The sequence below is a fragment of the Cavia porcellus genome, unplaced genomic scaffold (assembly GCF_034190915.1).
Source record: "Cavia porcellus strain 051 isolate PalLab524CR breed Dunkin Hartley unplaced genomic scaffold, mCavPor4.1 scaffold_17, whole genome shotgun sequence".
Classification (NCBI taxonomy): Eukaryota; Metazoa; Chordata; class Mammalia; order Rodentia; family Caviidae; genus Cavia; species Cavia porcellus.
In genome coordinates, this window is record NW_026947500.1 from 18527644 (window position 1) to 18547393 (window position 19750).

General features: G+C 46.6%; 1 protein-coding gene across 3 annotated transcripts in view; it reads right to left on the reverse strand.

The window, feature by feature from the left end:
• Fam120a (family with sequence similarity 120 member A) overlaps positions 1 to 19750 on the reverse strand; it is a 91200-nt gene that overhangs the window by 23392 nt on the left and 48058 nt on the right. For all 3 annotated transcript variants that reach the window (XM_005002920.4, XM_063227319.1, XM_003468079.5), the window contains exons 6-10: positions 19456 to 19553; positions 19007 to 19290; positions 11311 to 11398; positions 8810 to 9037; positions 6194 to 6368 (exon numbers count right to left, since the gene is read on the reverse strand). In XM_005002920.4, coding sequence (XP_005002977.1) covers positions 6194 to 6368; positions 8810 to 9037; positions 11311 to 11398; positions 19007 to 19290; positions 19456 to 19553 — 873 coding nt within the window. The remainder of the gene's footprint in view (positions 1 to 6193; positions 6369 to 8809; positions 9038 to 11310; positions 11399 to 19006; positions 19291 to 19455; positions 19554 to 19750) is intronic.

The window sequence follows — 19750 nt, forward strand, 5'->3', positions numbered from 1 at the left end:
CATGTCCCACTGTCAGACCCACACCCAGAGGCTGTACAGTGGAGGTGAGCATGGCTAGCTTCTGAAAGGGCCCCTTCTGCCTTGAAGGGGGACTTGTCCCTGTATGCCTCTAGGCATGCAGGCTGACTCCCGAGCGTGCCGTGGCACTGGGCCACCAGGACATCCTGGGTGGCACTGTGTGGCCATGGGAACAGTGCACAGGATACAGGGTTCTGTGCCACGGGGACTGCAGGAGGCCACCTTCCCACTGTCCTTTCAGATCCGAGTAAGAAAAGCTGGCGGTCATCTCATCTAGCTGAAGAACTATAAGTAAATCACCATAGCAAACATGCATCTCCTCTTTCTACAGACAGGAAAATTCACTAGAGAAGGATCCACTTCAAAACACCCCAGCTTGCCCTATGCCCAGGAGAGGCATACACTGGCAAAAACAACCCTGAGGCCTCGGCTTTCTAGGTGATGGGGATTCTCTTTATAGAAAGAAACTCTTTGAAATATAACTAGGGTCAGACACGCTGTCATACTTCAGTGTAAATGGTCAGTAAAACCCTGGTGTTTTCTATCAAACAGAGTATCACACTTAACATCTGACAACCAGACACCTTGGAAATCTGCTATGATGCTGACTCTGGGATCGACCCCAGCTCAGGAATAGGCAGCAACGTTCATGCTTTCAGACAATTTCCACTGCTTGGCAGTGGCTGCTCAGGCCACACTGCATAGTGTGACCCTCAGCTCAAGCCAAGGACACCAGCACTTACCCACAACACCTATGAAAGGCTGGGACAGGGTAAGTTACTGTGTGCGGGCAGCAGCAAGGAGTGGCAGGAAGACCTGGGTGTGCGTGTGTCTGAAGCTCTCTGGGGCAGTGATAAAAACAAGTGGGAAGTACAACACAGCAACAACAAAACAACTCCAGCCCCTTTATCTCAGGGCAGAAAGAGAACTGAAAGCCACGAAGGCAGCTCCTGCCCTCAGACAGGAAGCAGCACCAGTGCACAAGTGACAGCAGGACCTGAGGGGCTCCATGACATTACACACCAGGAGCCTCTGTGCAGCTGAGTGCTTTTCTCACACTGCTGAAGTCTGGGCAGGAAGCCTACTGTCCTCAGAAATCCAAGGCTCAAGAGGCCACGGACACCTGGAAGACATGCCACCAAACATGTGACAAGTGCTGTACAGTGCTCATTTTCCTGTGTATATGATTCCCAGTATGTCAGAAACTTGCAAGTTCAAGGATTTATGAAACAAACACAAACTCCAAAGAATAATGCCATGGGCTGGTAGTGGCGATGTTCCTACGCAAGTATCCCTTGGACCCGGTCAACTCAAAAGCTCACCGAGAAAAATGTCAATGCTACACCTAGCTGCTTGGTAAATAAAGAAAGTCAGACTGATCCACAAAGACCTTTTGCAGAAACCACAGCAAAAAGGTTCCACAACCAATTTCACACCTGCCAAATCAACATACTAATTCTCATTGGTTATTTTGTTTCATAACATAATCCACAACAAATCTGCTTAATTTATTTTTAATTATCAGTGTTAAATATTAACATAAACAAAAATGTTCTAAAGCAAATTAGACTTTAAAAAGTCAGCAGTCCTTTTGGCTTTTCTTAATAGTTTAAAAGTGCACGAACGATACTGGTGAGCATTCCTAATCCAAAAATCTAAAATGCAACATGTTCAGAAATCCAGCACTTCTGAGATGGTACCCAAAAAATTTTGGATTCAGACTTCAAGAGTTTGGATTGGGGATGCTTAACCAGTGGAGCCTATAAAAGTATTGAAAAAGACCCCCCAAAAACCTACAAAACCTGTAATGTTTTTACTCCCAAGAAAATCAATCTCTATAGGAAAGCCCTTCATAGAAACAGTGCTCACAGTCTATAAATCTGCCTTACAGTTCCATAAATTTATCTGTGTCTATCATTTATGTCCACTGACTTTTTTTTTTTTTTTTGAGACAGGATCTCACTATGTGGGTCAGGCTAGTCTTAAACTCACTACATAACCCAGGCTGGCTTCAAATTTGTGGCCAATCCTCCCGCTTCAGCTTCTTGAGTGCGGGAAGGTGCCACCATGCCTAGCTGTCCATTGACTTTTTTAAAGTCTGTTTTTTAAAAACTTAATTTTGACATCCTGGATAAGATGTGTTACAAGAAATGCAAAGCAAGGAGACGATGGCCTACTTCACTGTGCACATGTTGCTGACTTGAAAACGAGACCCGCTGAGCTTTATGTCCTGAGCTATGAATGCCCGGGTTCTAGCTAAGGCTCCTCAACCACCACGCCCTGTTAACACCTGTCACTGCCAACTACTGCAGCCCCTCCCACCAGTCTGTGGACAGAACGGGGAGGAGGTAGTCAAGAGGCTCCTGAGGGGGAACAGGCCTCCAGGGCAGCAAAGGCTCCTAAGAAGAGGGAGATGAGGTGCATGAAACAGCTCCTCTGCAGGGTGGACCTGGGAACCCCAAGGTGACCCTGCTTTGGAGTCCGGCTCATGCCTCAGGGCCCAGAATTCCTGCCTGGCTCCCTGCCCTCCCCAGGGACAGATGCCCTCCACCCGACCTGCAGGAGCCACCTGCCCTGAAGTTAATTGTTCTCTTTCAGCCTGTTCCATGTAGAAGACAAAACTCCACGGACACACTGCCACAATAAACCAAGATTCTGATGACTTTTTAAAAGCATAATGACAGATGAATGGAGAGGACTGGAACACAAATGGCCAACGTGTAAATTCAATGCGGCTCTGAAAGGATGGCAGGTTTTAAAGGCTCTTTGACTGGTTCTTTCCCATAATAAGGGCGCCCGTACTATCTCCACAGTGACAGGGACAGGAACACACACCTGCCCAGTGCGATGCTAATAAAGCTGTGAAATCACAGACCTCCCACTCAGAAACAGCCACACTGCAGGGAAAAACAATCTGCCTCAGGGAATGCCTTCCCAGGGCACTTAGGGATCTTTCTCCATGTGCCAATGACGTCATATAACCTACACCAGGTCCAGGAGTGGCCATGAGTTAGACAGCAGCTGTCAACAGACTGAAAGGCAATCATCCTTTCATGGTGTCAACCAGGAACTCCTGTGAAAGCTTCGAGGCCTGCTTTCCTGCCGCACAGCAGAAGCCCGCTCAGCCTACAGGGAGCTGCAGCAGCATTTTCCCTACCACCACACAAACGTCCACCCAAAGAGCAGACTTTTCAAGTAACACCAGCTGACTCAATGGCTTGAGCAGGGTCAGGACTCAGGCAGCCGAACTTCACTGAGCAGGTCCTCAATGGGCATTTCAGGGCACTATCAAGGAACATTAGGTCGTGCTCACCGGGCCTGTGTTCTCACACATGGTTTGTTTCGGCATCCACAAGAAGTCTTCAGGACAGAATTCTCCCAAAGTGGGGATCACTGATGGGAAAAAATTACTACTACAGAAACCAAGACTCATTTTTCCATCACAGACAGAACTAATGAATGAAACAAATCCAGTTTTGTCTGCTCATAAAAATCAAGACTCCAGAGCTGTTTACAAAAACCTCACCCACTGCCTTTCCTGAGCTCCCGCAGCACCTGATCTTAGCTCAGACCCACATATCTCCTCCTTCCAGGAGCATCTGCGCATTAACGACACACTTCTCCACGCTCCTAAACTCGGGGGCTGACCTAACCCCACCTTGGCAAAAGTCATACAAGCACATCCTTCCTTTCTCATTTCAGGTTGTCACTTCTGCTTCGGTTCAAGTCACCCACCACCCTCCAACTTCTCTTTCTAAACAGTAACACTGCTCACACCAAACCTTCAGTGGTTTCCACATATCTAAATCACGTTCACAAGCTACCGATGTAGAAGACTGGATTTGTGTAGCAATGATCTTTCAGAGCATCTCTACAATTATACAATGACTTTAATTCCTTCACATGCCAACCTTTGCTTCTTCATCTCCATTCCATCTTATTCATTCATTTTTGCTAGATACTCCTTCAGACAGTAACACACATGATAATAAGTGCTTATCGAGTCACTTTAGTCTTACCTCTTAAGAAGTGCAAACTGACATTTACTAGTGGCAGCCCTGGTGCCTACTCCATGTGGAGGAAATGTCTTTCCTTCCCAAGCCCTGGCCTGGCTGGGCGCACAACCTCTGCACACTGCTAGTTGGCCCCTTTCTCAAACCAAATCTAGATGTCTTCACCTCACTCTTCCTGCTTTCACCAAGAATAAGCATCCCAAAGGACTCTCCATCTAACTGTATGAACATCAACTCATGACCCAGGCTTCCTATTTTCTCTGGTACATTCACCTTTTGTCCAACTAAATCCTTCCCACTAGTCCAAAGAATACCACTGCTGTAAATGCAAGGGCAGAGTAGGGAGACAACCTGAGCCAAATCCCTGCTCAGAACTGTGGTCTTCTTGCCATCTCCACCATGCGTGAGGAGCAGGTGTCTGGAGGCCCTCTTCTACCTTTCTGCATCCTGCTGGACCCTCTGAGTCACCCCAGACTTCCTCACCCATTTTTTCCTTCCCTTGATGGCTCACTCCCACGACCTCAATGACAGCTAAGGCTGGCTCTCACAAAACAGCTGGGGCAGGGAGACACCTGGCTTGCTCTTAGAGACTCCCTCTGCCATGTGCTCTGCATATTTCAGCCCTGCAGAAGCTTGTTCGTACTGCCAGACCCAAGTCCAGATCGGCTGAGTGTGTGTGCTGGTCACAGACCCACTAGCAGGGCACAAGGGGTCGAGACAACTCCAGGCATGCCTAGCACTGCAGCACATCAGGAAGCAGAATGCCCTGATGCCAAGAGGAAGGGGATTGTCATAGTAGACTCCATGAGATGGCACACATGACGACTGGACACCTGTATAGGTAACTCTGCTCCTGGAACACATGAATGCCTTCCACTACAAAGCGAGCATGGTACTCTGCCACTGAGGGTGAAGGGGCAGCAGTAGCCCAATGTCCCAGGATCCGAGCCATGGGCATTCTTAGACTGTGGCCCCAGCCGAGCTGGATAGTATTAACTGGCCAGGTGCAAAGCTCTTTTGTGAACAAGTGGATCACACAGTGTGAGAAAAGAACAAGGATGTGTGTGTGTAAAAAATGCCCTAGTCCTTTGAGAACGTCATTCAAAAGGCTTGGTGTTCCCTGTCCTCAAGAACGCAGAAAGCTACAGGGGAGGACACTGTGGGGCTGGCATTATAGTCACACGAGCAACTCAGCAGTCATGGTCAGTACATCTATCTCCAGGGAAGGGCAATGAGAGGGCTTTATTGTGACACCATGCAGATCGCGCTTCTGGCACAGAAACTGCAAACAGAACATGAGAACGCAGGTCAGTGCTGAAGGTGAGCTTCACACCTGACAAGGCCTAAGTGTACCACCCCACGGCAGAAAAACCCCTAGGCAAAGGTCCTCGCTTTAAAGAGTGATCTAGTAATTTACAACTTCCACAACTGGTAAAATTCTTACTTTGTGTGTTTCGGCAATATTTTCTGTATTTCTCAATAAAGGTACAATGACTTTTACATGCTTGGCCAATAGCAGATAAAATTACCAACAACAGAAAAGCATTGTTCCCCCAAAATATGACATAGACCCACAAGAGGAAGGAAAATGCTCTTGACCTCACCTCGACATTTCAAGCAATACTTTTCAGTACATCCATCTGTCCACCCCCCGCCCAACAAGGCAATCGGCTGGACATGGACACTGCATCTGCTGGACTCCAGGGTAAACCACGGTAATCTTGAGATGACCCACTCGCGTTCCACAACCTTCGCTACAGCAAGAGCCCCATCGACCTGTTCTCTAGAAGTCTGGCTGCTGGAGAGAGCAGCGCTGTGCCTCATGGACACAGGCACAAACACACACATCCTGGTGACCAAAACAGGGTCATCAGAACAGCGATGACCGTTCAAGCCTACTTTCTGACCAGCAATGAGTGTAAAGCGTAAACCTTCTGCATTATGATTTTACCGAGTAAACACGGTTACTGGAATATGAGTAAGGAAGTCTGGCTTCTCCTCTGCCCTGAGGGTTCTCCCTGGCCTACGGCCCAAGGATGGCCCACCTCCTATACATGGCCCTCAGGGCAGCTCAGTCAGGACTCTTCTAAGACTTTAGAAAATGTACAAGAGAATACGTGAGGTACCGAGGAAAACAAACAATGGATTGTTACAGTACATACATTCTGGTGGAAGTCTGTTCTTTCTAAAAGCAAGTCTCTCAGTTTTCTTTCTGCTTTCTGCCAAACTAAACAGGACTCCGTAAACATACTGACGAACTGGCCTATAGAGCAGGGCGGCCGGAGGCAGGTCTTTGTTGGCTTCATCTTCAATAGAAACAGCAATTTTGATTTCACCCTTTGCATGGAAGAAAGCAGAATAATATTGCACATTTTTCATGTTGAATTTACAATACACTCACAGAAATATACTGCATTATCTCCAATTAATGACATTGTAATTCTACTCCAAACAGTGGCTTAGCAACTGGCCCACATTGAAATGTTTAGGAGAGTTTATATGGCAGTCTGCGGTCCAAACCTGTGCTCAAACACTCAGAATAACCTGTATTACCTTGTATTTAATCCACAACCAAGAACAAAAGAAAACCACATAGATGATCCAAAGTCTTTGAAACAATCTAGACAGATAACACCAGACAACGAATAGAAAACATGGAGAACTTGCAACTTTTAGAGTCGAAATGGTCACATGGGGAATAAGGTTTATAATTTCAATGACCTATATGCAACCAACAAATTGAGTATTCTGAAAATAAAACGCTCATGTTTTCTTTGCCAAGAAATTTCACACACAAAAAAATCACCATATATTAAAATCCATCTGCCTACGAAAACTTAAACACAACTAGGCTTCTGCCATAGTTTGGGTAGGTGGTCGATAAACGTCCCATTGCGGGGGAGGCCACAAATAGTTTTAAGTCAGACTACAATAGCACACAACCCGGCTCATCCTCCAGATTACTACAGCAAGAACTGTGGCCTGGGCAGCCGAGACTGCTGCTAAAATGCTGCAGGACCCCTACCTCAGGTGCTATGGCATCAAGATACCTCAGCGTACCCTGCAGGGAATTGTGTACATGGATCTTCCACATCTGTAAGGTTAACTGATTCTCTTAATAATTTTGCAATACTTGGTCTTTTGCATAAATTTAATTTCAAAAGTGGTCATTCCCCTTCTCCTCTGTGTTTTGATATTCACTGATCTAGCAGCTACATATAGCCTAACGCTCTGATGCTGGAGAACATTCCTCTAAATGTTATGATGCTGTGCTAATTCTCTACATTACTCTGAAGATTCCTATCCCTGCAGACATCTCAGCCTGGACAAATGAGAGCTTTTCAGCTCATAAGAAGTATCCATTACAGTTATATTTCCCCCAAAATACTGAAAAAGCTTAAGTAGTGTTTTGAAATCTGAAAAAACAGCTTACTTTTTTCAACCATAGCTATTCTGTCAATATCTGCTCTTAAAACTGGTGAGAGCTGCGAAAGGTACGGTCTCTGCGCCCCTGCCATGGCTCTGACTGTTCAGGCAGCACAGATGTAGTGGGTGGCTTGGGCACCTGAACAGCTCCCGAGGTAAAGGCTGTCGTCACTTTAGGTGTTACTTTTATTTGGAAAGATGCCTTCCCAAAACCTTTGTCCTTTAAATTTAGCAAAATCCTTCTCCCACAACAAAAATTTTCACTTACCCTTCATAATTTATGTTAAACTAAAAAAAAAATTTTTTTTCTTACAACTGGAATTTGAAAGTGACACTATTCATGCATGCCCAGATCAAACAGTAGGTTAAGATTTAGAGGCTGTTACCACTAAAAAACCTACGAGAGCTGAATAGGTAGTGCTGGCTAAATATTCTCTGTGTCCTTTTAATTTATAAGAGCAATACTGGATTCATCAACAATCCACCCTGTGAGTACTATGGAGCAGGAGTCATTTGTACGTGACTCCATTTCACAAACCACAGATGGACTGCAGGAAATAAGCAGAAAAGATTCTGATTATTTATGGAGGGATGGGTCTTGGGAAAAAGTTAATAATACAAGATAGTAGTGAATCATTTCCACCTAAGTCTGATCACTAAAGTAACTTGTTAATTTGCAAGTCTGTGAGTGCCAACACAAAAACTAGAAATCACTGAGGGAATATAAATACATATAGATATACAGAGACATCAAAGCTTAAAAACAATACCACATTGTATGTATATATTTAGCCATTCATTTGTTTAAAGACACCAATAAAGTGTAATATGACACCGAGTAAAAAGGTAACTACATTTTCTGACTATGCACAGGTGTTAATAAAATCCTGTACAGTATTTATTTTGCAATTAGCATTTTTAAAATTGTACTCAATGAGGTAGAGTCAAACTATGTAGAAACTATCAGCCACTCAACAGGGGAGACATGACTTTTCAAAGAACATATGGTGAAGAAATCAAGTATTTTTATCTCCCATCAGAATTAAATCTAACATTATAGCACAAATAGGGTACAAGGAGTTGTAAAGTTGAAATAAAATTACAAGCTATAAAATGATGCAATTATTTTCATTATAAAATATACTAAATACTAAATATACTAAATTGGAGTGGAAAGTGAGATCTTATCTTAAAATGAGGTTTAGAAATGTAAATTTCACCTTCTGCTTAATGTTTTACAGGGGGAAACCAGCCTTAAGTAACTTAGTAAGACAAAAAACAGTTCACAGAAGGAAAAAAAGAACAGAACATCCATCAAACAACAGACGGCCCTCTGGGGCCGTGGCCCATACCTTCGTCAGGACATGGAAGATGTAGGGGTACATCAGCCCCTTCTTGTGCCTGTGCTCAGCCACTCTCAACACCTCAGGTGCGACCGGGGGCAGGGGAGGTGTAGTGATGTCCATGTGGTTCCTCGTGGGCATCGACAGCAGGCATGGGATTGGCTGGACGGTGCCCATCTGGCTCCCTTTGCCTTCAGCTAGCTGGCTTCCTGAAGAAGCGGTGGACGAGCCTTCTGCCTACAGAACAAAGGGCAAGACACAGGAAACTGAGCTAGTGTCACCTTCCACGACTGTTGCTAAGTGTTCAACTACGGAGAGTAAAAATTAGTCCTGTGTAGAGACCAGAGCTAGTGTCCACCTCATAACAGAGACCAGAGAGTGCCCTGTCCCTTCCCCTAACTGGGCTGCCTTGCAACAGAAATGCCATCGGCAACCCCTCTGCCACACAGAGCATCTGTGTGTCCCTGTCCACGGTGTCTCCCTACATGTCTCTGGGTGGAAAGGCTGTGTAGGCCTCATCTCAGGAAGTGGCCCTGCCTCCCCAGAAGCTCCTCTCTTGGGGCCTCTATCTTTCCACAGCCACCTCACTGCCCTGCTCGGTTCTTGCTCACTATCATGTGGTCCTTTCTACAGCATTTCTGCTTTTCTCGAGATTCTGCCCAAATCACTACAGATGAGGAATCTAACACTCAGGCCATGCAACTGACTGCCATCACACCACTGGTGACTCTTAGGATTGGGGTTTTTGGAGGCCTGACCCAAATCCTGCTCTTCACTGCCACAGTTGGTTTATAAAAGAACAAAAACCTGCAAAGCACACTAATGCATGCCTACAGTGCTAGCTGAGGCAGACAGATCACATGAGTCCTGGAATTTGGGGCCAGCCTGGCCAGTACAGCAAGAGTCCATCTCTCAAAAAAGAAGGAAACCCAGTATTCCTTGTAGTCACTAGAAAGCCTCAAATCAATTATATGCAGGCGAAAATTAAAGCAGACGACCTCTAACTTCATCTTATCAAATACTATGGCTCAGATCTACAAATGCTGACAAACAAAGATGTGTGAGACAGCAAGACATACTGTTAGGTAGAAAACACCTGTCCTATGACACCACCCACCAAGACACGGGATGCCCACACAGAACAGGATGGCAGCTGTTGTCGCTGCTGGCCAGCAGCACCAGCCGAGGAGGGAAGAGTCGAAGGGAGACCTCTATCACCTTCTCCATTAGCTGAACACCTGCCCAATAGCAACTATTATTTACACAACAAAACTTCTTTCTTGATCAGAATAAATGTTGGAAATGAGAACTGCTTGTTGTTTACTTTAGTGGAACCCAAAGCAACATACATTTTTCTGTTTTAGAACAAAATAAAATGTCTTCTTTCCAATCATCTGCAGTTATCTGCTTAATTTAACCCTGCAATAAATATACAAGTGCCAAAATTCATCTTAAAAAGAAAAGTCATGGGTAATTTACAAGTGTTCTCTACACTTTCCCTCCACCATAGGTACAGATGCAAAACAGTTGTTTTGAGTTCAACTGTTTTGAAAGGTAGTTTAAAGGAACAGGTATTCACAGTGCATTTCCGTTCCTCATTTGTAATACTAACACTATTTAAGTGAGTTTATGACATTCAGACGAGTCTGTTTCTAAAATCAACTTTCCTGTAGGAGTCGTGCTTCTTCTCCGGACCACCGGGAGAAGATATGGCTTTCCAAATTAAAAAGATATTGATGGAGACCATTAATTATTTTTAAGGGTCTTGCTATGTAGCCCAAAATGGTCGAACTTTCAGCAATCCTGCTGCCTCAACCTCCTTAGTGCTGGAATTACAAGTGGGCACTCGCACTCCTGGCTAGAGATCACTATTAACAGGCAATAACAGGTAAGAAAGGAGAAATAAAATTTTGGTTTATTTTCATTTTTAAAGTATGTATCCCAGTCAGGTCTGGTGGCACACTCAGACTAGCACTCAGGAGGCTGAGGCAGAACTGCTGAGTTCAAGGCCATTCTGGGCTACAAAGTGAGTTCCAGTTTAATAGTTAAACAAAAAGTTTAATAGTTTTCTCAGTTAATAATCACAGAAACTCCTGCCAGGCATGGTGGCTCACGCCTGTAATCCCAGCACTCAGGAGGCAGCCAGCCTGGGCTGCACAGTGAGTTTAAGACCAGCCCGGACTACAAAGTGAGCTCAAGGCCAGCCTGAACTGCATAGTGAGACCCTGTCTCAAAAATACAAAAAAAAACAAAACAAAAACAAAACAAAAAAAACCCACAGAAACTTAAAGAGGACAGCTCAGGACAGCTTATCCAAGGGAAAGGAGTCACAGGCATCCCCGCCTCCCTGAGACAGGCAGGCTGAGGGCAGCTCTGCATTCTTCCCTTCTCTGTTCTCTGGAAAGGCTCACGTGACTGATGCACACTTCAAAGGGAGATTTTTCCTTCACCTGCTGCAACCCTCCATACCCAGAGTCAAAGCCCAAAGCAGAAAGGCACAGACATCGCACCTTTGCTTGGTCTCCCACGTCACTCCGAGTCACCGGCTCCACATGGCTTCCAGTCTTCTCCCAGCCAACCTTGTTCCCAGTGATGTGGCTGCACAGGAAAGGAATATAGTCACTCATCACAGTGGATCGCTGTCCCAAACAAAGTGCATGATGTGAGAGGGGTCCACACTACACCTGCAGACCCGTCAGCAAGGCTTTTGTCATACTTCACTAATCTTACATTCTCCACAAGAAATTATCTCTAGAAGTAATTCTACTGTGAGACCATCTCTTCCGGCTTCACATGAGTAACCAAGCAGTTCAAAGACTCCAGTGGACGTTGTGCTCAGCACACTGCAGGGAAAGCAGAGGAAAGAAAGCGGGCTTTGCGTCAAAGAAGCGTCTGGTCATCATCGGGGGGCAAGGTGGACACTCACCATCTTCTCAATGGCAGCTCCAGGCAGGGGAGGAGTCAGTATTCCCTAGCACACTTTATAAACAAAGGCAAGGTGACCACACACAGGGCATCGAGCATGTGCCCAGAGAACCTGCTGCAGGGGAGGCTGGGGATGGACTACCAGGAAGGTGGGCATTCTTATGGAAACTTATCAGGGGAGCAGCTTTATTGGGTAAGGCAGCAAAAAGCAGAGTAAAAAGAGATGGGCAGCCAGAGTGAGGCTTTTTAATCTGATTCGTTAGTGCCTAGTAAAGCAATTTAGCAGCTTTAATCATGTTGTAAAAATCTGAAATGGAACAGACTGGAATGAGTAACCTGAGAAAATAATTTCATAAATTCTAAACGCTGCCAGGCCTGGTGGAGCACACCTGCAATCCCAGCACTCAGGAGGCAGCCAGCCTGGGCTGCACAGTGAGTTCAAGACCAGCCTTGCCTACACAATGAGATCCCATCTCAAACACACACACACACACACACGAAATGGTTATGAGCCACCATACTGGTAGTAATCTATCGTGATCCGGGACAAACCTGGAAAGTAGGAACCTGACAGGCTTGAGCAGCGCGGGCAGAGCCAGCAGGCAGGGTGACCACAAGTCAGGGAAGCTGGGGCTTCTCCAAGCAGTCAGTTCCTACCCCTCACGTAGGCTTGCAGTGCTGGCTACCGGGCATGCCAGCATGGGCTGTGCTACCTGCACTGCCCTGCTAACTGACCAGACCCACACGTCACATGGACAGGGCTTTTGTTTGATGTTTTTGAGACAGGCTTCACTATATAGCTCAGGCCAGCCTCAAATTGCTGTGCAGCCCAGAATGCCTCAAAACTGTGACCCTCCTGCCTCGTCTCCCAACTGCTGGACTACAGGCATGAACCACCAATGCCTCCCTCAGACTTTATGACTCACTACATCTATCTTCTAATTGATATCATTTTACTCTTGTCCAAAAAAAAAGAGAAAAACAAAACTATTTTTAAAAGAGAGAGAAGGCTACCTCTTCCACCTAAATCCAAAAGGACTGTGCTGTATCCCAGAGCACACAAAAGCCCTTCCAGTCAAGGGCACTGCCTATTAGAGGGGAAAAGGCTGCTGTTCATGTCCTGGTCTCCAGGGTGGCCAGAGAGACCAATGTGCTGTGCAAGGTCTCTACTGTGGAATTCAGGTGTCAGAAGGTAGCTAGGAGGCCACACATCTGTGCTTGCATTGCTGAAGCCTGGGATGCACCCTACTGAACCCAAAGAGGAAGCAGCTCCACCAGCAGTGTCTCATTGCGGAGCAGTTGATGATGTGCAGGTGGGAGGCTCTGACATGGGAAGTAAGCGAACAGGGAAGTAAGAGGGGAATGACAAGTCACCTCGCTCTGCCCCATACGACCAGTGCACGGGAGGGAGGCACAAAGCTTGCTTCTCCCTTATACAAGGTGAAAAAAAAAAGTTCCTCCAGCCACTGTGCAGTGTAAGACTCACCCAGCACACACACTGAACAAGCAGACAGTGGGCAAGGTAGGCTGTGCTTCAGGGAATCTCCCACCCAGGCGCAGACCCACCTCTCTGCCATGACACCCAGGACCCCAGGAGCCATGCTACCCCCTTCTTGCCCTATACAGACCATCAACTGAAAATAAAATACTGTCATCCAGATGCTCACAGGCTCCTCTAATGAGTGTACTGCAAAATCACAATTCTTGCAAAGCAGCAAGCAGCAACTGAGGCCTGTTCAGCCTATAGCAAGTCAGCCGCCCGGAGCAGGGGCCACCAGGACAGGTGGCCTTTGAAGGCTGTCAGAAAGCTACTGCAAACCACAACAAAGGAAAAAGACATATATCTCAGGAGTGCATTCCCTGGGAAACCAGAAGGGTCACTTAACAAAATTCTTTAGCTTTTCTATATTAAAAACCAAATCAGGGGCTGGGGATTTAACTCAGCGGCATAAGTGCCTGCCTTGGAAGCAGGCAGTCGTGAGTTTGATTCCTGGTACCAATAAAAAGGAAAAAGACAAAAATAAAAAATAAAAATAAAAACCAAATCGGCTAGACATAGTAGCACACGCCTATAATCCCAGTACTCCAGAGACTGAGGCAGGAGGACTGCTGTGAGTTCAAGGCCAGCCTGAATTTCAGAGCAAGACCCTGTCTTGAGAAAAGAAGGAAGGAAGGCAGGCAGGCAGGCAGGCAGGCAAGCATGCAGGCCAGCCCACCCGAATCAGTTTCCATTTTAGATTGCTTCAACAGTTAATTTCTGAAGGACAGCTATCATTTATTATGCATTTATCAGTTTATATAACCCACAAACAATTCAACTAGCTATACGAGTACACAAAGAATGACACACTTGAAGTATCACAGAGCCACCGCCAGAAACACCAGGCCAGACCTGGAAGGGCAGCTTCTGACAACATGGAGCACAGGTGGACTCTGGCACTGACACCACACAGTCCCCCTTCCTGGGCTCAGCTGCCCCACGGCAGAAGTGGCCCCACAAGAGTCACATGTCATTAGCGTGGGTTAATGGAGAGGAGGGAGCTACAAAGTGTACATGAGAGCTGCTGCCATGTTACACACCTCAAACCAACATGGCACACACATCTGCGGACTGCACAGCACTGTGCCCTCTCTCCTGAAGACTACCCAGAGTGCAAGGAAAGAAACGCGCCTCTACAAACAAACACAAACAAATGAAGCTGAAAAGTGAGCATGCTCTCTGAATAGGACTTTTATACACCCATTCAAAAGGTCAGCGATGTTAAACACGCACACTCATGTTCTCTTATTAAGCAGCATATCTATATAGCTACACTCACATGCACTAGTAAATACAGTACACACATAAACTTACATAAATTTATTAATTATAAAAGGAGGAAAGTGGGCAAGTTGCTATGTCTATAGTAAGGTCTCATTCATATAAAAACCACATCTTAGTACATGCAGAGAAAAATCAGGCATTTTAAAATTCAGCACTCTCCTGAATACAGGTAACTCTTTAGAGATGGATGGTGGGGGATGCTTCATATTACATTTTCCAATGTTTTGAGTTCTACCTATTTTTATATCAAGATGATAATGAGAAAAATGAATCTATGAGAATATAAAATAAACACCACCATGCAGATGGAACTGTCATTCTTAATTCAACTAAAATGAGACTGCAAAGGTCCATCCAAAAATCAAGAAAAACAAGTACACTACCTTATTTTTAAAAATTTTAAAGCAAGAACAGAAAAGCAAATGCCAACGCTGCTATGAAGAAGAAATCAGAGAAAAAATATTCAGCTGTGACACAACACGTCTTCCCCTATTGTCAAGGGCCCGGATAGCCAGCCAAAGGCACCGGCCTGCTCCCAAAGGGTCACAGACACCAAAGAGGGGAGCAGCGAGGCCGCGGAAGCAGCTGGCTGCCGCTGGGCGTGGCCTCCTGCGCGCAGCCCAAGCAGCTCACCTCCAGTCTATGCTAGAACCCTCTGGTGGCTACAGCCAAAAGGCAGGAAGGCTGCCCACATGCTCATGGCCCCCGTCTAACCACCGTGACTTCCACTCCATCAGCACAGTGGCACAGAGCCACCAAGCGACTCCTCTGGGGAAACTGAACACTGGAAGAGGGAAATAAGAGGGACAGGGCACAGGCCCTGCTCTGGGCGTGGCCACTTGCTCTCCCCTACCTGCCCCGCGGGTCAGTGAGGGTCATCTGGATTATCCACAGCCCTCGCAAGCACCCGGCAATGCAGGAGGATGGTCCCTGATGTAAGAAGGCGTGCAGTGTGTACCTCCAGCGCCACACCCACAGCTCTCGGGCACAGCAGGCAAAGCCAGGCAGGACCAGCTGCTGGCAGAGTGGGGCTCCTGGCTCCCGTTCTCACACCGTGGCCCGGATGTTTCCAAACTTTATCATTTTTAAAAAGGGTAACTTGGTACATTTTCAATGGCACTCCTGTATCTCTTTCTAGTGAGAATGGGTAGCATGTGTTTGGTGGTGAATGTCTGTGTTTCTTCTGAATTGCATGTGCTTGTCTGCTGCCATTTAAAACATTTATATTTTTTATAGGGAGTTTTTATTGTTTTAGTTGTCTCATTTTTATAACAGTCCCAATTACCCATCACCAACACCCAACTGTTGCAGGAATTGAGTGATTTACTTTGTCATGCCACATTCTAAATTCAGTTTATTGCTTCCGTGTGTAAGGCATACTATAGGAAATTCTGCTAACCTGTAGAAACTGACCCTTCACAGGTATCTTGTCCCATCTTGTCAGTGGGCACTGACATACCACGGCCAGCCCAGGAGCAGTCCTAGCAGTCTTGAGCTTAGGGTCTGTCTGCAAAGATGAGGGGAACGTACGACTGCTCTGCTATCTTACAGTCTAGAAATTTTAGGTATTTCTATAGTCCATCTGTGAGGGGCTTCAAGGTTCAACTGTTCAACTGGCTAGAGACCTGTCTGCCCAAGGATAAGCTGCACCATGATGGGAGTAATTCACATGCCAACAAATACAGGCCTCTGCAGCCAGGACCCCCGTGAGTAGACCCTGGCATCTTCAACGGTACTGAAAAGGCAAAGGGCCTCGCGAGACCCAGCCCCACACTCCCTGGGTCACTCTTCTGGAGTCTTCTTCATAGTGTCATCTGGGCCCACTCAGCGTGCAGAACCTCCTCCTTCAGCTAACCCTGCACAGGCCTTTCTGCACCATCAAGTGCCCCTTCACGGGTAAAACAACAAGTGCTTGACTACTCTTTTGGCTGAATGGGTAACTTCCTTTCCCTCAAGACCACCCTGAAAGCAGAGTAGGCGCAGGGGCCCAATCCAAGTCCAGCAGGTTAAAGTCCTTAATGAGTTCTGCTAGCCTGGGGCTTTGCTATCTCGAACAGCGATCTGGCCTGACTTGGCACCGGGCTCCCAAAAACTGCAGCCTCTCTCGAAAGTAACTTCTGTGTTCTCCTAGTTCCAGAAATATACTTCCTGATCCCTTTTCACGCATGCAACAAGTCCTCTCCAATCCCAAGACTCCGCAACCACCCAAGCCTCCATCCCCAGACAAACTCCATGAAAGTCGTGCACCAGCTTCCTCTTTTTTGAGGGACTCCTGCAGTCTTGTGCAGCCATCGCACGCCCACAATAAAGACCTCTCTTTCTCTCTTCATGTTCATCTCTCAACTGCGCTAAAAAACATAATGGGCCTGACTTAGTACTCCTGCTGAACTGTTCTTGTTTGGTTTGGTTTTTGAGATTGGGTCTTACTATGTTAGCCAGGCTGGCTTTTAACTCCTGGGCCCAAATCCTCCTGTCTCAGTTTCCCAGGTTGGTAAGACTATATGACTTTGTATAGCCTCAAGCTAGAGACACAAAATACATCCAACAAATTCAACAGGCTAGAATCCTCACTAAAAACCACCAACACTGTGACTTACATGTGCCCAAGCTGTACCAAGTGTCTGTCATAAGCAAGGCATAGCCCTGGCAGAGTCTAACCCTGAGGCTCAGGTACAAACACCCTCTCTCTTTTCTCTTCCCTCCTGCCTTGCATTTCTAACAGAGTCCTTCTTTATTACAAGAAATACAAAAGTAGATTGACAGATATTAAATCCCTGCTAGGTTGCACAAGTCCAACTGTTTGTTTCAAGTCTGCATGTGCACCATACTTTCTGCAAAATACTTCATACCACAAGGATGGCAAAACTAACCACAATACACCAAGCGGGCCACACCCTAAAAGCAGACACAAGCTGCACCTCCGAAAAACAGTAAAAGTGACATGTTCAAGGTAAAAACAGTGGCACTTTGAGAATTCAGGAGGCCAGATCCCCAGGCCTAGGAAAAGTCCATCAGGAGCTTTACAGCCAGGTAAGGACTGATCCCACGAAAGAAATACTCAAGACAATTCTGCTTCTCCAAGCTTAGTTCTCATGCTGCTGAGGACAGGCTGCTCAAATAGATCTGCCATCTTTGGAGTCCCCACCCTGACAAACAGGACAGCCTCACTGTCCGTGGCCAACACCCAGCTGCCTAATTGATCACCTCCACCTGGTTTCCACATCTCTGTCACTAACATGGAGCAGAGTCAAAAGCTTCCTCCTTGGCCTTTTGGCCTTCTTCAAAGGTTTCCAAGTTTAGAAAGACTTCTGATTCAGATTAACCTGCATTACACAGATGTTCTGATATTGTGCAAGTGACTGGACATGCAAAAGAAAATGCACATAGGAAGACAAAAAGCCCAATGCCTCAAATTCTAGATTGTAAGGTGCATCATCATCAGTCATTCTCAGACTTCTGTGTTCCTGAGACACATGCGGGTACTTGTGTAAAATGCAGATTTCTAGGTCCCAACCCAAAGATCCTGGCTCAAAGGGTCTCAGACCTGCCAGCTTGCTGGAAGGGTACTGCATGAATGCTAAATTACAACTCCTGACTTCGTTTTGGAATTTTATGACTGTACGTACAGTAAATCAACATTTATGAATTTTATTCTTTTCCTGTCAATGGGGTGTGCAGGCAGACATTTGCCCCCATTTTATAAGCAGATAGGACAAAGAAGAAACATCATTTGTTTCAGGGGACATGTCAATAAAAAAGTATGGATCCTATATCTCAAATTTCTTATGTCAGAGGTTAAAACTGATGTAACACCCATTAGCACAAACAGAAATCACACTGGTTCTCTACTTATATCATGCTGTTCAAACTAAGGAAAAGGGTCCCAAACTCAAAGCAAAGACACTTCCTTTTTCTTTCCTTCTTTTTTTGAGACCTGAGATAGTTTAAGGGTAAAGGAAATGCGAGACTCCTTGGATCAACTTTGATCAACTCTGTACTTGTGCATGTCAGTACTACTGTACGGAAATTCCACACTTCTGTAGTTTAGGTGGGCAAGCAGTCTCCTTCCTAGAATGTGCTGTGAGGAGCTGGCACACTGGAGAAGAGGAAGTTCAGAGCTCCGTTTGCCCAGTTGTCAGGAGGTTCATACTCCTGGGGCAGCAGTGTACAGAAGGGCGAGGACTAGCAGCCCAGATGTACCCCAATGTCTCCGCATCACAAAGACCTTCTCCCCAGAAGTATTCCTGCAGCGCAGGCCAGGGGCTGGGATGTAAGATATAGATTGATGCGACAAAGACCTCACAGAGCAGGTCCACTCTTCCTGCATCCTTCTCATCCAGAGAACCCCAGTCTGAGCCACAGGCACAGCCCCAAAGCCAACCACCTCTGTGAATAAAACCCAAGTGGCTGCACCCAGAAAGGAGCCCCCACGCTGTTCCTGTGACCCATGCACTCACTTGGTCGCCCCTCCACTGCCCTCGTCATTGTCTGATGATGACGACGTCGAGGAGCCAGGGAAGTAGGCAGGATCCACGTGGTTGGGGCTGCCACCCTGCGCCGGGTTGATGGGTGAGGACCGCTCGTACAGCGGTGTGTGCTTCCCCTCATGAGGAATGTTGCTGTAGCTGTTCTGCTCCGCCAGGTTCTTCCCACCTGTGTCCAGGGTAAGGGCTGGCTCCGCCAGGCTGTATGGGTAAGGACCATGGCCTGGGGCACCCCCTGGGCTGGGCACCTGTGGGGCCTGAAACACGGCACAGGTCAGTGAGATGGGAGGGCCTGGTGCAGGCCTGGGCTTTTCCTCCCGTTGCTGTCAATGCCACAGACACTGGCACCAGCTTACACATCAACTCAAGGGTTTAAAATGCCTCCTCCAGGTTCTCTGCCCTCCCAGTTCGGGGTGCCTTACCACGGGCTTTGCTGGCAGCGAAGTCTGTGGAATGTTGAGCATCTGAGGGGGAACATACGGTGGCACCATCCCAGGCATTCCGAATGGATTTGGTCTGGCTGTTTCACCAATATGGGAAGAAAATAATAAACAACTGTGAAGAGAATGCCATCTCCCAGGGCCCATGCCCCAGCCCCCCAACACTGATATCACTGCTCTCATGTCCCAAAGATATTCAGGCACTGAGCCTGAGCACCTGGCTTCTGACTGGCGAAGTCAGCAGAGCCAGAAGCCTCAACAGGCAGAAAAGGAACAA